General features: G+C 38.9%; 3 protein-coding genes across 3 annotated transcripts in view; 2 read left to right on the forward strand and 1 right to left on the reverse strand.

Annotated features, from left to right (window-relative positions):
* LOC118338272 (galactose-specific lectin nattectin-like) overlaps window positions 1-1,913 on the forward strand; it is a 3,900-nt gene extending 1,987 nt beyond the window's left edge. Inside the window, exons 2-5 of the mRNA XM_035675555.1 lie at window positions 183-274; window positions 388-522; window positions 1,177-1,285; window positions 1,563-1,913. Coding sequence (XP_035531448.1) covers window positions 183-274; window positions 388-522; window positions 1,177-1,285; window positions 1,563-1,636 — 410 coding nt within the window. The 3' untranslated portion in view covers window positions 1,637-1,913. The remainder of the gene's footprint in view (window positions 1-182; window positions 275-387; window positions 523-1,176; window positions 1,286-1,562) is intronic.
* A 1,040-nt stretch (window positions 1,914-2,953) lies between these two features.
* fgb (fibrinogen beta chain) lies at window positions 2,954-10,035 on the forward strand. Its single transcript, XM_035674926.1, has 13 exons — window positions 2,954-3,108; window positions 4,180-4,212; window positions 4,318-4,415; window positions 4,778-4,880; window positions 5,617-5,685; window positions 5,882-5,996; window positions 6,957-7,063; window positions 7,216-7,330; window positions 7,479-7,598; window positions 7,714-7,836; window positions 7,963-8,057; window positions 8,594-8,784; window positions 9,425-10,035. Exons 1-13 carry the CDS (start codon window positions 3,028-3,030, stop codon window positions 9,654-9,656), a joined length of 1,482 nt encoding a protein of 493 aa, XP_035530819.1. The 5' UTR covers window positions 2,954-3,027; the 3' UTR covers window positions 9,657-10,035.
* Window positions 10,036-15,010: 4,975 nt separating this feature from the next.
* Window positions 15,011-21,598, reverse strand: LOC118337801 (fibrinogen alpha chain-like). Its single transcript, XM_035674909.1, has 8 exons — window positions 21,484-21,598; window positions 20,966-21,073; window positions 20,629-20,812; window positions 20,093-20,238; window positions 19,570-19,668; window positions 18,102-18,254; window positions 16,793-17,429; window positions 15,011-16,075 (listed from the first exon to the last, which is right to left on the reverse strand). Exons 1-8 carry the CDS (start codon window positions 21,538-21,540, stop codon window positions 15,366-15,368), a joined length of 2,094 nt encoding a protein of 697 aa, XP_035530802.1. The 5' UTR covers window positions 21,541-21,598; the 3' UTR covers window positions 15,011-15,365.
* Between the last annotated feature and the right edge of the window lie 414 nt (window positions 21,599-22,012).

The raw sequence follows: 22,012 nt of genomic DNA on the forward strand, positions 1-22,012 counted from the left end.
ATATTTGCAGAAATGTGAGGGATGTACTCATTTTTGTGAGATATTGTAACCTGTGTCTGTAATATTTCAATCTTCTAACTGAAATATTGAATCAGAAATGATGACTGCAGTTATTAAATTGTTAGTTGTGCTGCACATCTTGCAGGTCAGTAAAATAAAATATTTATTTTTTTCTTTTGTAGAGAAGGACAACTACTGCCCCTATGGCTGGTCCCGTTATGGCAAACAATGTTTCGTCTTCATCAACGATCCGAAGACATGGCTCGAAGCCGAGGTGAGGACTGACAAAGGGAGCGCCCCCTGGATGCTGCGATGTTCATGTGACAAAATGAAAGAGTTGTAAAGAATCACACTGGGAAAAACTGTTTCTTCTCCTGTCCCCTTCAGTTATACTGTCTGTTTGAATGGGCAAACCTGGCTTCAATCCACAGTTATGATGAGAATAACTTCGTCCAGGATCTGACCAGAGGAGACACCCACGACTTCCCTGAAACCTGGATCGGTGGCTTTGATATCATAATGGTATGGAAATCTTTTAGTTTAGTCGACATTAACTAACCTTTCTAATCCAAGTTTTCACTCTGACACCTAGCTCTGTAGGAGTAAAATGTATATATTTTGTGACTTTTATCTTTTTAATGTCAGCATATATGGAATATCTGAATAATAGAACTTCAGTGTCACAAAACATAGATTTTCCTGCTAGTGCTAGGCTAATCTATGTTGAAAAGGCAAACACATTTTTTAAAATAGTTAAAGGTAAAACCGGTATGCAAGTCACATCTTAAATTAGCTACTCTACATCAATCATTAGCTAGCTAATTAGCTAGCATTTTACTAACGTTACTATGTTTGGATGTCACTATGTTGCATTTATCTTTGAACCATCTTCGAAATGTGGTTGTCTGTTAGCCTAGTGCATAGCATATCTAAGTACCGGTAAGGAGGAAGATGACCTAGGTTGTGACCAAGGCTTGCTCAACTGTTATTGGAGCGTAGAGCAAAAAGGGGTGGGACATTAGGAAGGGTCAATTAACAAAGACAGCAGCAAATACTTTCACAAGGGGCAATTAATTACTTAAAATCTGATTTAAAAAAATGAAAAATGTTTTTTAGCCGTACAATGCAATTACAGATTTATACCTGGTATAAGTGTTCATGTATTTCTATCCATAGAACAACCATTGGTTGTGGAGTGATGGCTCCAAGTTCAACTACAACAACATCGGCAAAGAAGATGATGCAATGGAGGAAAATGAGCACTGTCTGAAGATGAATGATGGATGTAATAAGCACACTCATGCATACAAGCTTTTAAAGTCCAGGTGGAACAGATATCAGAGTGCTATTTACAGTTGAAGTAGCCGATTGCGATGTGTATTACACCTTACGTAAGCACACGTCACGACTTTACCTGACAGCTGTGTGGAAAGAACTGCAACAGAATTGACTTTTTCACAATAACATTAGTTTTATGCTGTTCTTGATTATCTTGCTTAATTTCAACTGTAAAATCTGTGCAAGATCTTGTGAGTCAAGTGCTTCTTTCTTCCCCATTGCAGATGACTGGAAGTGGGACCCTGCCCGTTGCAATGACAGTCTCCCTTTTGTTTGTGCGAAGAGGATTTGGGCCTGACAATCAGAAAACTGACACATCTGACAAGTTCCTGGCTACAGGATGCGGAAAAGTTAGAGTAACATTTCCCCTTCAAAATCAGTTCCCGCCACTGCTTGTCTTCCTTGTTTTTGTTAAACGTGATCGATAGATATAGAGTCTGGCTATAATCCACCAGCACCACCACCTTTCAGTCTAACTTCTGCCGCGCGTCATATCTTCAGCAAGATTTGTAATTCCAATGTCAATAAAAAATATCATTGAATGCATTAGAAGCTTTAGAAATTATATCAATAAAAAATTGCACACCAAAGATTTATGTTATTATTTAGTACTTGTTTCCGTCTCCCCATTAATTCAGTAAAATCACACACCTGACTTAGTATAGCGGTTATTTGTAGGAGTAATATGTGGGTTTTTTTTGTGACTTTTCAGTTTTAAATGTCAGCACATGTGAAATATCTGAATAATAGAACATCAGTGTCACAAATTAAATAAAACTTTATTTGAAGGTTGTACAAACAAACAAAACAGGTTTGTCACTTGGCAGCATTTAACAGAAAACAAATGAGAAAAACAAAAGAAAATAGGAAGGCATAACAGATATCAATCTGTTCACACAGAAGCCGAGATGGGATTAAAGTTTAATTTACTGCAATGAAATTAAGAGTTCTGGTTAGGCAAGTGGTTTTGGTTTATCAGAAAAATATTATTCATGACTAAACCAATGTTTGTACAAGTTTGTGTTTGTTAAGGCCTGTGATTTCATAACACAGCACTTTTCGGAATTCCTTTTGGACTCAAACAAACACCAGTTGCTCAATCGTCCTAATTTCCCAACAGTGATGGACTTACTGCTACACTTTCACAAAAAAAGCTCAGACTGTGAAGTGAATATTAATCTATTAATTCAAAAACAGTATTCAGTGTATAGATGCTTTAGCTTAGATGACACAAAACACCAATCAAACAAGAATAAAAGAATAAAAACAAACAGAACTACTGCTGAGATCTATCTATTATATGTCTCTTTTTTTTTAACCTGTCCCTCAAACAGCTAATGAACAGCACAATTTGTCTCTCTAGAGGACAGCATTGGCTTTAAAAGGAAAAATGGTCAAACTGGAAACTGCTTACACATATGTTCAACCAACTCTGACTAATCATAAACCCTTCAGTCCTTTTGCCCTTTTGTTCCTGCACAAACACCCGATTGACCGTGTAGGGGAGTGACTCAGGTTGGGTAAACTGTCCCAGCAGTCACCGACCAATATCAGAGGATCGATAAAAGTGGGGGAGGACATTGAGTCGCACACAGACGGAGGATAAATACCTGGTCAAATCAGATTTCAGTGACAGAATAAGGAGTGAAGGCACACTGAAGACAAGGCTTGAGCACTTTACAGTGGACGATGAGGACGCTACTGTTGCTGTATCTGTGTGTGTACACGGCCTGGGCTCAGGATATTCTGGAATATGACGACTATGACACGGTGAGTGAATACAATTGTATAAAAGTTTTCTAAAGATACCACTTGTGTCAAACTGAAGCCACAGAACGTAGTGTATGTGTATATTTATTCTCTAAACTTAACATTTCATGTATTCAATTTCAGTTTGAATTCTGACACACTAAAATCAAAAGGCAGATTTAATGTGTATTTATTATTATGTTAGAAACAGAATTATGATTATGGCTGGGCATCGGTATTGTAAGGCAGTGGTTGCCACCCTTTTTCTAACATTGAATAAACTGACGACCCCTGATTAAGTGATTTTACAGATATTTCATATTATCTTTAATCTCTTATTATATTATATCACTGTTCTATTAGCTCTTCGGATGTTTTTTAATGCAGGATGAGGCTGTTTATCAGAATGAAGGCTCTGTGAATATAGCTAAACCTTAAAAATAACAATTTTATTTAGTTCAATTCACATAAATAAACAAAATTCTGAGATATCGGCCTACTGTGTACTGCATAGCAATCACTGCAAGCCTTATTTTATTAAGTGTGATGTGTATCTACAAATTTATAAGCATCTAATAAATATTTCAATAATTTAGACACTTACAAAATGTATTCATGTAAAAATTGTTTGGTTGGGGACGGATGGTGGGATTTTCCACAGCTGAATGCTTTGAATTAAGTATTGGTGTTGCTTTAAGGGCACTAGTAGTGGTACTTGTTATTTTTTAAAGATACCCAGCCCTAATTATAATGCTGATCACTACTAATATTAAATACTATTGAATATCAACAGTTGATTGCATCAAACATCAAGTTGTAAATTTTGCTCTTATTCACCTTTTACATAATAATAATAATAATAATAATAATACATTTTATTTGTAAGTGCTTTTCTGGATACTCAGACACTTTACATAAAAACAACATAAAACCAGCAAAAACAACATCAAATAGTAGATGGATACCATACCATAGACTAAACTGCCCTAGATAATGTAGCTTTTAAACAACTGTTTGAAACACATGCATGACAAGACAAAGGATTTGAATGTTCAAATGTATTCACAATAGTTTTTCTGTTATCTTCAACAGGATGGCCAGAGCACACAGGCAAAGAATAACACAGTAAGTAGAATACGTTGAAATGGTTTGACTCATGAATTTCATTTATTTTGCTATTTTGTTATTTATTTCATCCACCACATCTTGTTTCCTCCTGTTTCCCTGCAGGCATCTGTAGATGCTCGTGGTCACCGTCCACTATCAAGAGGGAGGGAGGTCTACAGTTCCAGCCGCTATACCCCGCCGCCAATCGGTGGTAGTGGAAGGTACATTCACATGAGAAATAATTAAAAAAGAAAGAATGACAGAAAGCCTCACTTACTAATGCAACCATCCTTGCATATAGAGATATTTTACTCTGTGAAAATACTCCATTATGAGTAAAAAGTACCAGAATTAGCAGCAAAATGTACTTACAGAATCAAAAGTAGAGGTTCTCTCTCTTAGAATGTTATATTATTGGATCAAATCAAGCACCTCAAAATTATACTTAAATAAAGCACAGTAAATGTACTTAGTTACTTTCCACGAGACAAGTTAAGACAAACTTAAGACACTTCACAGACCTGGAAGCTCTGTCCGTTATATATACTGTCAATGGTGAAGTGCCTCTTGCTTTTTGTTGAAGGTATCGCGGCCGCCCAACCCCGGCTCCAGTTGGACGACCACAAGGGCAGGAGAAGGAGGAGCAGCCGGAGGCCGGAGGATGCACACACGCCTCAGAGGAGATGGTAGGAAGACACCGGCAAATGGTCACCAAAAGGAACAAGCACTGATTTTAGCTCAGTAACAAGTTTGTAGACTCTTCCTTTCCAGGAGAGTCTACAAACTTGAAACTATACACAGTGCACTGTAGTGCGATAAGTTGTTTCAACTTAAAAAATGGTTGAAACTGATTACATTAAAAATTGTAAGTAACAAGTTCAAAAAGATTCTTGATTAAGCAGCTTTTACTAGTAAAAGACACTAAATTACAGAAACATTCCTATGTACGTACTTTTTACTAGATATTTTGTTTTCACAGTACAAATAAAAATTAAAAAATTAAGTTAATGTCACTTAAAAGTACTTGAATTTTTTTAGTGAAATTAATTTATCTGGTTTTACAGTGTAGGCCTCTATTCCAACATTTGGTTCACTTCTGTAAAGAAAAGTAGACAAGAAATATTGAATTTGTCAAAAAAGAAGTCTATATCATTTTTAAACATTATAAAAAGTACATAATACAAAATTCATCCAAGTCACTTGTTTTACACATTTCTTGAGTTAATTGTACAGCTTTGAAAATAAAATGATTAATTAGGAAAAAAGGATGGGGACCACTGGGCTAAAGCATTCAAAACCACTAGAATGACGTAGAATAATCTCAAACATTTTGAGATGGTGATTGAAAATAGAAAAGGGGAACAAAGACAAAGAAGGTAACTGAAACACAGAAAACTAACTAGATATTCTTTTGTCCACCAGGGTGTTTTGTGCCCCAATGGCTGCGAGCTGAAGACGGCACTGCTGAAGCAAGAGAGGAACGTCAAGGCGGTAAATAAAACTGATTTACTTAATTAGTTTTAGTCAAGTTTGTTTTCATCGTTTTTTTGAACTACCAGAAGCCTTTTCTTGGTACAAATCGGGCTAGAAATGAGTTTAAACCAACGTTTACAAATGTAATTGCATGGAATTTATTGCTAGCGTTGTTGTCACATTGAGCAAACATTTACTCATTGATCTCTCACAGAGCATTAAGGAACTCAAGCCTCATGTGGATGAGTTGTCCCGATCCTCCAACGCTGTTTACAACTACGTCAACAGCATTTCCAACTCCCTGAGGGAGAGGCAGAGAGTTGTCAATGGTGAGAAAGATCTGATTAATCATCAGCCAGATAATGTTGGTAGATTGTGTTGCAAAAGGGATCTTCTACAAAGCCCAAACAGGTGTGAAAAATGCTGCAAAAAAATGGTAAAATCAGGACAACCTTTTTTCTTTTTCCTTTGGTGAAAGTGTGCTCTGGGCTTGCCTTAGTACAAATCTGAAGAAATTGTCAGAATTTCACACTTTTTATGGGACAACTTTCTTTTCCTAACAGGGTAGAAAATGTCCTGAATAAGCAGAATTTAATAACATCTAATCTAATCTAATTACAGTTGTGCAACTTTTATTTATATTGAGTATATAGATAGGAGTCCATTGCATGTGTGTACTGAAAATAATACAAATCCATCAATTTTTACTGCTTGTTCAGGACATTTTCTACAATTTTAGGAAAAATTAGATGTGCCCAGTGTATGATTTTTCATGTGATCTAAAAATGTACAAATTGTACTATTACTGATACTTAGTATGTTGGTACCGAATTTAGTATGTTGGTACCAAATTTGGTTAAACTATTGTTCACTTAAGAATTAATTTAAAGTTGTGCACTTACTGAAGAATAACGTATTGCGTAGAGGAGTAGAGTGTACTCTTATTGGTTGATAACCCATTTAAACAATGGCTACTTTTACCAGATTATAATTATATTTCATTTTGGGAAAAACATGCTCTTTACAGGAAGTTTCCTTTGCTACTAGCTTTTTCAGCTCTGACATTAAAATCAATTTAAACTTAGTGGTTTGGCAATTTTTTTTTTATCCTCAATCGGTCCTGTCAAATCCTTCAAGGGGTTTTTTTTATTGAGAATTCTGATGACATCTGCAATAAAATAAAATATGGGAAATTATTCTGTACTTTGTTATGTATGATATAAAAAAATGTAGTTGAAATCTTTTCTTTTGCAACTCTTTTCTCTGCCTGTCCATCTCTTCCTCCTCAGACAACAGCAGAGTGGTCAGTCAGTACACCGATCAAGTGGAGGAACAACATGCTTACATCAAGGAGACGGTGGACACTGTCTTCCCCTCCAACATCAGAGTGCTGCAGGTAAATAAGAACCGGCACGAGTCAAAAAGAGTAAACATTTGATCAGCCATCCCTAATCACAGCCACATCAAAACCTGTTAATTCAATTATTTAAAAGGGATCTAAAGACCTGAAATAGCCCTAATATAATGTATAATGCGCTGTGGCTGCAGGGGGTCCTGGACAAGATCAGGTTGAAGATCCAGAGGCTGGAGAAGGCCATCCAGGCCCAGAGGGAGGAGTGCAGGGAGCCATGCAAGACTAAATGTCCCATACCAGTGGTGTCTGGTAAGTGTAGTGCCCCCTAGAGGTTAAATCAGTGTAAAAGTGTTGGACTGAAACAACAAACACTTGGTCTGTCTTTGATAAAGCGATGTATACATATGTACATGTGCAGAAGTTTTTCTGTGTTTAACTGTCCTCCTGTGTGATTCAGGTAAGGAGTGTGAGGACATCTTCCGTCGTGGAGGAAGAGACTCCCAGATGTACCTGGTCCAGCCCGACACCTTTTACCCTCCATACAAAGTCTTCTGTGATCAGTCCACCCAGAACGGAGGTGAGAATATAACTCAGGCCATCTATACCTTTAAACTTTAATTTTTGTTTTTTTGTTGCAAATAACTTTGGTAGCAGGCCTTGTGTTTTCAAGAGAACGTCTTTTATTTTCCCAGGATGGCTCCTCATCCAGAGCAGGCTTGATGGCAGTGTCGACTTTGGCCGACGTTGGGATGAATACCGACGCGGTTTTGGCAACATCGCCTTTGATTCTGGCAAGGGTCACTGTGAGACTCCCGGTAAGACTTTCAAAGTATCAGTCAAGGGAGCTCATCCTTGGTGCGATGGCTTGGAAACCATTTTGTTACCATTATTCCTATAATTTGTGGTTGACTGACATACCTTTCTTATTCGTCATGTGACAGGTGAATACTGGCTGGGTAATGACCGCATTAGTCAGGTGACCAAGATGGGCCCCACTGAGGTTCTCATTGAGATGCAAGACTGGGCAGGAGCCAAGGTGAGGTTTCTATTTAGAGCAGAAACAATTATTCTGCAACTATTTTGATAATCAACATTTTCTGGTTTTTGGTTTTCAAATGTAGGTATTTTCTACTTATGCTACAGCAAAGTGAAGGTTTTTGGGTTTTGCATTGTTTGTCAGTCAGTCAGTTAGCCCTCGTTGGGGTTTTACAGTTCGTATTGCTATATCAGGGTTCCATGTCTTTTATTTTTATTTTTAAAACCCTGGTTCCTCAATTGTTTTTTAACAAACAAGCACAACCATAGAAATACTCCAAGCAATAAATTATTTCCAATCTCTTCAAGCACCATTGAATGACAGTACTTTTAACACCCATTTTAGTTTCATTCTGACTTTGATTGAGGTTTCCTTATTGATTTTAAAATTAAAAACATTAGTATTGCTTATTTAACCATGCAAAAGTCACATCATTAACCTTGCCTAGATACGGTTAGCAATCATGACGTACCATGAGTAATCAACAAATTTTGATATCTCAGTTTGAAACTCAAATGGTTACTGCTGTCATTTAGGTCCACGCCCAGTATCAACAGTTCACCATCCAGTCAGAGACGTCCAACTATGTGATGGCGGTTAACGGTTACTCCGGTACTGCTGGCAACGGTTTCCTGCAAGGATCATTGGAACTCTTCGGTGAAAACCGCACCATGACCATTCACAACGGCATGATGTTCAGCACCTACGACAGAGACAACGACAACTGGTAGGTGTCCTGATGGTGATGTATACAGGATTACCATAATGCCATGTGACAAAACCCCAAAACCAATAAATCCTCCAAGCAAACTGACAAAACAGAAATTCCTGTATGTGAAAGTGGGTTAATACTAACTGAACATTTTTGTGGCTTACTAACTCTACAAGACACACTATAATTAGTCCCTCCAGGATTTTGCATTTTATTTTTTTTTGGGATTGTTGCAGCCTAAAATGCCAGATTTCATGGCATCTTGTTTTTCTAAAAATGTGTGATGTATGTTGTGATGTTTTTAGGCTTTTTCTGCAATGAAATTGTGCGAGGAGAGTAAAAAAAATAAAAAAAATTGTTGTGATTTTTTCTTCATTAAAAGTCAAAGGCAACTTGTTAACTTGTACGCTAGTAGTTGTACATTTAAATGTACCGTAAAAGCTCTACTCCAAGTAAGATAAGATCAGATCAGATAAGATGTTCCTGATCCCCCGTGGGAGAAATTCAAATAGCAGTACAGCTGACATTATTTGTGCGAAAAAGGTGGTACAGGAAGTGAGGTGACGCTCGCTGGGCTAACTGGGGAACTACTGTACAGGCTAGCCAGCTGGAAACATCATCTTAACATGTTTCTCTGTCTGTTTCCTTGAACCAGGACCCCCGGTGATCCCTCCAAACAGTGCGCCAAGGAGGACGGAGGCGGCTGGTGGTACAACCGCTGCCATTCAGCCAATCCCAATGGCCGATACTACATAGGCGGAACCTACACAAAGAAAATGGCCAAGCATGGCACAGACGATGGCGTGGTGTGGATGAACTGGAAGGGGAGCTGGTATTCACTCAAGGCCATCAGCATGAAGATCAGGCCTTTCTTTGCCTCCAGATAATCATGTTGGAGAGCGACAACGCACACATACAGGAGAGCGTCAGAATAAAAGACACCACCAAAGTATAATGTTCCAACAAGTGTTTGCTTTATTTTAGCTCTAACCTTTATGTTGATGGACACATTTAAACACAATTCACAAAGTCTGGGTATGTGTTGTGAAATTGAAAAAGAACTAAAGGAAAAATAAAAAATGTTAAGAAACTAAAATAAAGAAAAATAAAACATGGTTTGATGTCAGGTAAACATCATGTCTACAGATACAGAGAAACATCTTATTGATTGTGAGTGAATAAATGTGTGACGTCTTCAGTGTGCATTAATAGGACGAGTTCATGTTAACTGTCCTCCGCTACTCAATAAATTCATTGAGCAACATACTTCCTGTATGGTCTGGTTGTTATTTCATTGCATTTCAGGGACTGTAGAAAAGTAAACAAATGTACCCACTACAGTAATTTTTGACATTCCTGCTAAACAAGAAAGTAAATCCCTTCTGCTCCATCTTGAGTAACTAAAACAGAAATGCATATTGTGGAGAAAAATGTACAGAACTAAAATTGGTTTCAAGACAAGAATTTACCACAATAGTGGAGGTGTCTGGGCACCTCACGATTCAGTTCTGAGGGTTACTATGCGATTATAAAACAATTATCAATGTATAAAAAATGTTAATTTCTATTTATGATTTATTTTTACATATAACTTATACCAGATATGCACTCTTATGGAGAAATGAGTCAACTTCTGACTTCATTTTTTAGCTCAGTCTTATGAGTTTTTGATCTTAATCGTCAGTTTCAAGTCCTTTTCAACACAGCATGATGTTCATTTAGTAAATTATGGTCCCATTTAGAGTAAAATAGACCATAAAGCAGGGTATGCTTTAGGGCGGGGCATCCTTGTGATTGACAGCTCATTCTCAGTGAGTCTTCCAGCCAACGCACCAAACTCAATCAAACTGTCAAACTTGGCAGTGTTCAGCTGGCGACCCATGTACCGAGGCTGAGTCCTTGCTGCAGCGGCCCAGGGTTCGAATCCGACCTGCGGCCCTTTGCTGCGTGTCATCCCCTCTCTCTGCCCCCCTTTCCTGTCTGTCTTCAGCTGTCACTATAATAAAGGCAATAAAAGCCCAATAAATATACTTTAAAAAATGTAAAAAAAACTAGGCAGTGCTGATTAAATATGAAGAAGAAAAGATTCTGATACTTGATTTCTCACCTAAAATCGTTTCAGAAACATATTTATTTATTTATATTATATTTATCTGTAATACGAGATTGTGTGTGACCGGGCAAGCCACCATTGTTTCCTGCTACGAATGAGTCAAAACTGTGCAACCAATGAGAGCAGCTCAACTCGCAGAACGTCACCTCAGCCAAGAATTTAGTTTTAATTTTCTGATTGTTTACTCTGCGAGACCTAATCATTCTAGCGATAATCACGATGCATCCGAGAAACAAATTTTTCTCCTACCCCTACACAGTAGTGCTTTGGGGAAAAAAAACACAAGCAATACAGGTCAGAGCTTACTCTTTTATTAGAGGATCTGTGAATAATAAAATGATGGAAACCATGCAGCTACTTCAATGTATACAGAAATGACAGTAGTGTGCTGACAGGAATTGTTTCTGTGCCTAATTATGGAAAAACCGTGAAATAAATATTGATAAATAATGAAACAGAGGATAAAGAGAGGAGTGTGCTCTCACGGATAAAATCTGTTAAGTTATTGAGGTAACAAGAGCTTTTGCCAATGTGCAGTCTTCAAACGATGTGTTCATTAGGCACAACTAGACACTCTTAACATGGAACAGTCAGTGTGCAGAATCCGAGAGCATGGTTATAAATCTTCAAACAAGAATAAAAATAATAATTATTAGTTTATTTGAATAGGCCCTGTCAAAACCTAGTTTTTCAAGTGCTGTTGAAATGAAAAACAAATACCCGATCTTCTCTTCCTTGCTTCCTTACTTCTTCATTCCAGCTCTGCAGCACCCAAAGCCTCCACAACTGCAGAGTCCCCTAGTAGCTCCTCCAGAACTACCTGGTTCAGTCCGATATCCTCAAACTGGGTCAACAGCTCTTTCTGGACCACTGGGATGGTCTTATACTCGGCAGATGGAGCCGGGCCTACATCTACAGGCTGCAGCTTGATATGTGGGATGTCTTGAGGAGGCGGTGCTGCCTTCCTTCTCTGGTTCAGAGTCTTGTCTGTGTGGTCCATGTCAGTTTGAAGGTTTTGATACATGGGATGATCTACGCTGAACGGTAACACCAACTGGCAGGAGCCATGGCAGGCTCGCAGCTTTATGTCAACGTCCACCTGGTGACGTAAAGAAGACATCAGCAACTAGCACCTAAAACTCCCTCAGCTGCTATTAACCATTTAGCAGACACAGAGCAACATTATAATCCCTGTATGTCCAATATTCTCTTTTTGATGTTTTTGGTCAACACAAGGGAAATATCTGGCTATCTAGCTGCTATATGCTCCATGCTCCATGGTGTTCACCAGCTAGTCTCTTAAGCTGAAATTCCACTTTCCACATTGCACCAGATGGCACTAACTCCTTCATACTAGTGCTTTAATACTGTAGATTCTGAAGAAAGCCTCCTTTTTAAGAACAACCTCTCACCTCTGTTCGATACAAGTCCTCCATTTGTTTCTGGATGTTGAGGCGCAGCTCTACAAGTTGCTTTGACAGTCTTGAGGATCGTTTCCGTAGCAACGTGAGGTTCCTGGCCAATGCTTCGCCATGTTTCACGAACTTGAGCTCTGAAGCTGGAGACAAATACGCTGTTAATTAGTCTTGCATTACTGTATTCTCTACAAAAGAGACAGTCTGGGAGTGATAGTCATTCTCACTGTATCTGTTGACTATGACTCTACGGTGGTTGTTGTAGATGTGCGTCATCGTCATCATGGACTTCTCAGTCGCGTCTTCGTACATCACTGCTGTCTTACACACTTTCCTCAGTTTTCTCGCCACCTCGCTCTCCATCTGTGAGATCAAACCCTGGAGTCTGCAGCCGGAGGGGCATTTAGAAATCTTTGGGGAAGAACACATAATATCTGAGAATGTGTACCAGGTTTGCATACCAATTAAGTTGGGAAACTTGTTCTGTGCGTTTAACCCATTCGAAGTACGAGGAGCAGTGGCCAACGAAAATCCACAAATTGATGACACAAACCGACCTTTTTCTAGTCCACAGAGATTGATTTATCATCCGTAAATAAATCTTTTATCTAAGAGGTAAGTTTAATGAGCAGCATTCTTGCTTCACAGCATCCATTTTGACAAGAAATAGTCAGGTAAACACAGGCATTACAAATATATTAAATGGATTAATGTTCCATTTAGTGTAGCAGAGCCAACAGCAGAACCTTAATTAATATATGAGGTTCTATACTTCAGGGTTAAAACTAAAAAGTAAGAAGTGCAGATGTGTGCGTGTTTCTCACCCAATCATCATCTGAACACAGAGCGACGTCGGATTTCACCCGACAGCGCTGTCCTCTGTGGGACTGGGTGTGACTGGGAGGCTGTCGGCCTTCTTGACTCTGCTGCCTCAACCTCCCACACACTGCAGATAAACAGACAGAACACAGACAGGACTGCGGTCAGTTCACCTTTAACTGAACATAATGTTGCAATGATAAATTGGCAGTTGTGTTGTCGTCTGAAGTTTAGACAGGATTCAAATGTTTTTTTCATGTTAAAAACACTGCGGTTGGTTGACTTTATTCTCTGCTGACGCAAAAAAAAATTGATTCAACAAACTGAAATCGAACCCATTTGCTACTGGGTTTTTCTTCCTCCTGTCACATGCGTGTACTAAAAATAAAACAAATCCCTCAATTTATGTTGCTTATTCACAGCTTTTTCTACCATTTTAGGAACAGTTGTCAAAAGACTAAGTTTAGTATGATAAGAAATTGTCTGTATCTCAAAATATAAGGAGCAAAAACAAACTATTTGGTATCTATTAACTCATAACAAGTTAAATGTCAAAGATATGCACATATATGGAGTGTTCAAAATATGTAATTAGGGAAACATTTAATAAAATAAATGTTGTTTTTCCTCATTTTTGAAAAATCACGATTTTGATGTGTAAAAAAAAGTGATTTTATCAATGGATTATATGGAGTGTGAAGTTGTACTGTTAGACACTCGCTCAAAGTATGTTGGTACCAGATTTCAAAACTTTAGACCAATCAGAACAAATGCAGCATTTTTCCATATCCCTCTTAATATAGTCTTTGGGCCAAGTCGGTTATTATTTTGTTATTTTTATCTCAGTAAAAAGTTCAAAATGCCTAAGAACAAGACTGGATTACCAACTGGGCAAAGTGACCTCTGACCCTCAGGGCTCTGGTTTACTGTGTGGCAATTAGTTTGTAGTATTTTATTAATAATATGCACTAAAGCATAACATAACTGAAATGTAGATGTAGTCTGCTGTTTGCACTGGGTATTTGGAAGCAACAGGACTTTTGCCCTGGAACCCCCTAAGGTTATTTTTTGTCTGACTGAAAATGCATATAAATTTAAACTGTAGGTAATCATTTGTAATAGTTTGTGTTTGATTAGAGTCCTTTCAATGTCCGATTTATCTGTCTCACATTCATAACAAAACAAACTACCCTCTAAATCAATGGTTCCCAACCTGGGGGTTCAAAGCTTCACGTGGGGGTCACAAAGCCTTCAGGCGTAGGATACCTTTAAAAATATACACAGTGGGCCTATATCTCATGAAAATAAACACAGTACACTGTAATGCAATAAGTTGTTTTAACTCAAAAAACAGTGGAGAAGATAACATCCATCATTAAGTAACACAAACTCAGTTTATTTAGTTCAAAATAATTTTGATTAAACACATTTTTTAGTACTTTTTACTCAGTATTCTGTTTTCACATTACAAGTAAAAATAACAAAATTAAGATTGATACATTAACAAATTGGATTGTTTTACTTACACTTTTTTTTATGTAATCTGGTTTTACAGTGTAGGTCTATATATAAGAAAACAAAATTTGTAAAAAAAAAGAAGCCTATTATGATTTTTTTTAAAAATACATAATACAGAGAATTGTATAAAAAAGTTCCCTAAACAGGAAATAGTCTGCTCAAAATTCATCCAAAGCACTCGTTTTACACAAACTTATTGGAGTTACTGAGTTTGGATTGATTGTACCTTTGTATTCATAAAATATGTGACTTTAGACCTTAAGGAAAAAGGTAGGGAACCAGTGATTTATTTATTCAACTTGATCTCCTTTTGATAACTAATGTAATATTTTACACTTACAAAGATTTAAAACCTCTAAATTCGACTGAAATAACAGCACAAACCACAGTAGCTGAAGTGAACATTGAATCTTTATTGATCGAGCAGAGTTCAGTCAACAGTGTGGAAACGTCAGGTCGTTCCAGGAACACTGGTCAGATGAACCGAACAAACAGGTCAATGACATTTACACAAAGAAGAACAGAACACAAACACCCATGACACGATTTTGAAATATCAGAATGATTTACGAACAGTCTAAAGGTCTGAAACTTAAATTTTTTTGGCCTCAAATATTTATCTGCAGGTTCAACCATCACATGTTATGCTCTTTGTGCTTGTCGCCGAACTCTCTTTGGGTTTAAGTTCATAAATCCGTGTATATTTTACGTTATTTGATCATTTTTTCCTTTTAAAAAGCAGTGGATCGAATTAACATCCTAACGGTTTTCAGACTGTAAGTGGCCGTTTTATACGTCACCCAAACGACTCCGTTCTCAATCTCGTACGGCGTGTTATTTTCCGGGTTGTATGTGCCTTTGTAATAAATCCCGTTCAGGTTAGCTGACTGGCAGTTGTTGTACCACCACCCGCCCCCATACATCTCTGCACAGTTCTCCTCCCACTTGTCGTTGTCTCGGTCGAAGGTACTGAATTTCATCCCGTTGTGGGACAGATAAGACGCCATATTCGACTGGGGCATCACCAGAGCGTCCCCTGCGTCCCCGGTGTACCCCGACACATGCAGCGGGTACCCCTCATCCTCCGAGCCGACCCTGATCGTGTACTCGGCTCCGGCTACGCCCCCTTCCCAATCCTCCAGCTCCACCTTTAGTATGATCTCACCCTGATTAGTCAACAGGTGGAGGTTCTGGTTGCCTAGCCAAAAGTCCCCCTTGCCCTTTGCGTCGACTGACCCGAACCCACCGCGATACTCGGCCCAGGTGCGGTTGAAGCTGAGCGCACCGCTCTCTCTTTGCTGGACTAACAACCACCCACCCATTAGCCCCTCCTGCTGGCAGTAAACTTCCACTACCTTTGCTGAGTCCGCGCCGCCAGGTCTGATCTTAAACAGGCCGTTTGTTTCCCCGTTCAGGTGGTTCTGGAAGGCTGCGACACAATCTGCAAACAGAGAGGGGCACACCGCAGACCGCGAGTTAGCTTGGACCGGTTTTTGCTTGGCTGGCTGAAATTTATTGCAATGATAAAACGGTAAATTTTAGTCAATCTGCACTTGAGCAGGATTTTATGGCACTGTCATTTGGAGGGTTTAACGACGGGAAAAAGAGCATACTTTTATTATAGACATACAGCGCATTTAAGCTTTTCTAAAGACTGATTATGATCTGATATGTATCGCAGCCCATTTCTGCCAATGTGGTGTAAAAAGTAAATATTTTGAAAACGGTTCTCATTATAATGACTTATACAATCTTTTTCTTTCCCATCACATTAGCGGAAATGGGCTTCCATAGATATATGACTGTTTTACTTTATTTAAATAAAGGATTTAGCATTCTTTATTTGAGTTTATTTAAATCTTTATTAAATTTGTCAAGGAACATGAAAAAAAATGTACTCCAGTGAAATATTTGTTGTTTTTAAAGTTCCTTATAGTTTCCATTCAGTTTTTTGGATTACACAATGACCCAAAATTTGTCTGCAACAATCCAAAACATCTAATTAAACTTAAAGCTCTTGCAGTAAATGACAATTTACAGGGTTCACTTCTTATTTTTGGTACATAGGGCTAGCTAGCTGATGCTAAAGCGTGCTGTCTAGCTAAATGCGCCGTTCTCTGCCCTCGTAGATTTTACTCCAGGTCTGATGTTGGGGTACCTTTTCCTATATAATCGGCCTGCCTCTCAACGCGCACGGTCTTCACACTCCGGGCGTGGAAATCGGGAAGGTCGTCCTCCGTGGCATCTGTCAAGAAACCGCCGAGGTCATCGCCGAATGGATTCCCAAATCCAGTTTTGGTATCCCCTAAGAGGCTTCCCTTGGCGCCACCGACGTGGGACACAGAAGAAGAAGAGGAGGAAGAGGAGGATGATGTGTGGGTGAGAGAAGGAAACAAGGAGCTCATCCCTCCCTTAGTGAGGTCTGCCATTCTCTGGCACTCGGGGCCTCCTCCTATCACCTCCTCCACTCTTTCCACCGGCCCTTCCTTTGTGTGGACGATGACCCTCCTGGTGCTTTTGGTGCAGGTTACGCTTTGAGTTGACACGTGGCTCGTGCTCGGCTGGCTGAAACCTTCAAACCCTCCACCCGTGCCGAAGAAATCACCGTTGCCTCCCAACTCGGTGATGGATTTCGATGACGTGGAAGAGGAGGAGGACGAGAAAGAGGAGGAGGAACCTGAAGAGGACAATGGTGGGGGTGTAGACGAAGAATAGGAAGTACCTGGGACCTTGGAAATGGTTGCCGGGGATGAGCTGGAGCCTTCCCTCTCTAGGATCAATGCAACCGTATTTACCTGAGGAAGAGATTAGATGAGTTAAGAAAAGACAGACCGTGATGTGAGCAGGTTCATGTAGGAACTATTTTCTTACTTGAAGCGTGCATTTTCTCTCTTTTTGAGAAAAAAAAACTAGCTAATGCATCACACACTCAGGGTAAGCACAAGCCCACCTTTCTTAAAGGGGAAGGATCCATCTATTAAGCATTATAGAAACATTTACTTAAAGAAGTCATTGTGCAGTAAAATGTGTTTGACTATTATTTATGATTTTTTTGGATTAATATTACTGCTGCATTAATGTTGCATTTTATTGCTGTTGGGCACATTTTTTCTATACTATATGTACTGTTTGGTAGTTTAGGCCTTGGTGCCCAAATACATTTTTATTTATCAAAGTGGCCCTGCCCTAAATGATTTAATCTTGATGAATTCTGGAAAGAGACTGTTTGAAATGCCATTTTGAGCACCACAAGTGCCATTTGGTTCCATTATATTGGAGAGAAGGCCGATATCTCCAAAACTCACACCAAAACAGATGATATATGACAAAAAACAGGTAAGAGGGGGAAATGTTTGATTTGGGGTGAACTGTCTCTTTAAACAACCTTCATTTCGTAAAAGTTATAAATCAGGTAACTTTAATCGTATTCACAATCCGGTAGCTGTCAAACATAGAGTCCCTCTCACCTCAGGGAACATGTCCTCTCTCTGCTGTCCTGCCACGTCCTTGGATTTGTAGATGCTGTCCACATTGACGTCCTGCAGCGGCCTGCTCTTCATCACGTAGAGCGTCCCCACAGACTCGATGTTCTGAGCCGACTGGGAGTCCAGCTGGCTAATCTGTGAAAGAGAAAGTATTAATGACAAACCTGATACTGGGAGTCCACACAAGCTGATAATGTTTGGTGTCTCTAACCCAGTGGCTCCCAACGTTTTTCTTTAAAGGGGAACTTGGCAACTTTTTCAGCTTAATAAACCCGTTTAGAAATCATTTGGATGGTTAAATGGCCTGTTCCGGTGAAAATGGCGACCTGATCCCCCCAGCGCCCTCTAGGCGACCCCAGGCCGGAAAACCAACCCTTAGCAACTTTGGGACTACCGTCCCAGTTAGAATTGGAAATAGGAAGTACCCGCGAGAAGCGAGAAACTGAGCGAGAAACGACGAAACTTTACGCAATTCCACCATAAATCGGCAACCCGGCCCTCGCAATAAAAGTTGCCCGGCGAAAAAAGGGCACATCAGCAGCGGTAGAAAGGGGGAGGAGGGTGCCGCAAGTGAGTTGTTTTTACGACCGTTGGTGAAATACACGTCCCAGGAGCCTGTAGGTGGAGCTCACCTGAGAAAATACATGCGATTGACCAAAAATGAAAACCAGCGAAGAAAGGCTTAGAGTTGCCAAGTTCCTTTAAGGGACCCTCAGATAGACCCTCTCCATAAATCATTTAGTATAACTGACAAAGTGACATATTCTATGAAATATTTTTCATATTAAATTCAAAAAACATTAACCCTCTAAAAAACGAGTGATTTGGCATGGTTTTCTGATTATTTCCCTTTTAGGCAACTTTCTATACAAATCTCTGTATTATGGATTTTTAAAATATTTTTCAACAATCATGCAAACTTAATAGGCTTCTTTTTTTATAACAAATTCAGTGTCTTCTTTTCTTTACAGAAATGAACCAAATTAGATATTGACCTACACTGTAAAACCAGATAAGTTTATTTAACAAAAAAGAACATTTTTTAAATTGATTACATCGAGACGTTTAAGTAAATTTAACTTCAATTTTGTAAGTTAAAAAAACATTCTGGTTAAAGGAGCTTCAGTAATTTTAAGTGACAGACTTATTCTTCGTAAAAGGTCCTTAGTCAGAAATGTTTCGGTGACTTAGTTAAATGTGAAAGTTAATGTCACTTAAAATTACAAGTAAAAGCTCCTTAATGAAGAATCTTTTGAACTTTTGACTGAATGAATTTGTGTTACTGAAAATTGATGTAATTTGTTTCAACAGTTGAAGCAAATGAGACAATTTAGTTGTTTTGTTCACTTTTCACTCATTGGATCATTGTCGTAGCAGCTGTGAGTTTTGCGTATAACTCTTTAACTCTACATAATGATCCTCCTACGTTCTTTGAAATTAGATTCCTTACCTGTTTGTTCAGGGCCACGTAGTCCTCCTGGTCCACCTGGTACTCAGAGTAGCCTTTGCAGGATCCTTTGCAGGAACGAAGCTTAATATCGACATCCACCTGACGGATGAGACGAAGAGCAAATAAATGAGTTTATGCAGAAATTATGTGTGAATTTATCAGATTCCCCTCTTTCCCAATGAGTAGTTTTCATCCCACTCTTTAGGGAACTCTTTTAAGAAATAATTTTTCAGGACATTTGCTCACCAACAGTCATATAATTTACCAGGAGGCCGCATATTGACACATTTATCTCCAGTTTTCACACACATTATCCCACCAACAGTCGAGTTTCACACAAAATATCCACCCAAGTTTATGTAGGCTAAAATAGGCTAAAATACTATTCAAATTTTCCAGGATTTGTTTGTAATTTCCAGATGTTTCCATGACTGGAAAACGAGTTTGGAAATTATTTTTTTTTTCTGTAGGTTTTGTGATACCCTAAGCATACAGAAATAAATGTAAAAAATTGTTTACGTACCTCCAGCCTCTGCATCTCGACGACCTGGTCTTTGATTCGATCCTTCAGGGCACCCAGGATCCTCAGCTGTCTGTCGATCTTGATCTTCATGTCTGTGATTCTCTGGCGCAGACTCTGGGCCAAGTCGTAGTAGCTGTTGTCACTACCTGGTGGACGAGGGGAGGATAAGATTATGTACTAGGCACGCAGAGCTACAGTTTTCTTTAAACCACAACATTAATTTAGCCAGAGCCCATAAATAACATTTCAAATCAAGTTGAGATTTATTTTATTTTACAGAAAATGTTTCTTCTCACCTATTAAAAATAGAGGCTAACCCGCTTTGCATCTGGTAAACTATCTTAAAAGGTCGTAGCAGTTTGTGTCATAAAAGAAAATTGAATTGCATGAGACGATTAAACATAATTTTTAAGGTAACCCTGTAATGTATATAATATTATCTAAGTTAAATTAAATTACCATATTGTTTAATGCAGTTTTAAGGACATTTCTCAGGGTAACGTCGGTGGTATCACACATAAAAAACACACACTAACCAGCGTCGACGATGAGCTTTTCCTTCAGGTAGTCGTAGGTCTGTTTGGACACCACGTCGGTGGAGCGGTGCTTGGCCCTGTTCTGGTCCAGGAGGCTGCGAATCTTCTCAATCTTCTTCAGCAGGCTGTGGTCGTATTTGTCCATCAGACCCTGAATCCTGCAGCCCGACGGGCATTTAAGGTTCTGATGGACAACGGGAGAAAAGAAGAGATGCTTTAACCTCTAAAACTTAAAGCTTTTGTTTGGTTCACAAATCTAAAAAAAAAATCAAAGTTTGTATTCGAAAATTAATAATAATAATGAAAGAAACGGTGAGGATGAGTTTTGAGCTGTTACCCAATCATCGTCTGTGCAGAAAGGCCACTCCCTCTGAGTGGTGCATTTATCGCCTCTGGTGCCCTGCTCCACCGGACGGGCTCCTCTGGGGTCGATCGCTACTTGGGTCTGGAGACAGACAGACAGACAGACAGACAGACAGACAGAGAGAGACAGTTCTTTATACATAGATAAATGCTAAAGTGCAGGTCTGTAATAGTAAAGAATGTCTTTTATTTTTTATGATTATGATCGGTTTTACAGGGATCGTAAGTGCAAAGTTAGCATGACGCATACTTATATATTAATATAATAACTAAAAAGTATCATATAAGAATCAAGTTGAATAGTAGCGTATATATATAATTCATTTAATTAGCTCTTTTCTTGAACAGATTGCTAGAGAGAGAATTTACATCAGTCGATTAAACTTATTTTTCTAATAAAAGAAAATTTAATTACATGAGTTGATTAACAAGATACATTTTTTTTTTTACTGTATTAACGACGTGATTATACAGATTATACGTGAGACTCACCACAGCTGAAGTCACAAAAAACAACCCGAGACAGACGAGTAAATTGAGTCGTTCCATCTTTGTTTCTGTCGTTCTTCCTCTGTGTGAAGACCGGTCGCTGAATGCCTCTCTGACGCCGCCGTCGGATCATTTGAAGCCTCCCCGGTTCGGTCTGACAAACCTCTGACTCATCAATCAGTCCGTCAGGTCACATCGGAGTTGAGCAACCGTTGGCTGTTCACACTGATCAATACGTTTGTTGTACTGTGTGTGTGTGTGTGTTTGCTGTGGAAATGTACACAAACACCACTCAGTTCACTGCAGGCCTTACTGGCATCTGAACCAGATTGTTTCCTCAGAGCAAACAGTGACAAACAGTGCTGACAGTAACATTTATGAGACAACGATGAGTCAAATGAGAAGACAATGAAGAGTACAGCAATCACTGAGGTCATTTTTGTTCTTTGAACATGCTTTGAAAGTGTTTTCGTCACCTTATTTTCAATGTTTGTTTTTTTAAGTGCAGTTTTTTATTAAAATTGTAAAGTTT

This window comes from Morone saxatilis, unplaced genomic scaffold (assembly GCF_004916995.1).
Source record: "Morone saxatilis isolate NCDOM2014 unplaced genomic scaffold, NCSU_SB_2.0 Contig4, whole genome shotgun sequence".
In the NCBI taxonomy this organism is placed as follows: domain Eukaryota; kingdom Metazoa; phylum Chordata; class Actinopteri; family Moronidae; genus Morone; species Morone saxatilis.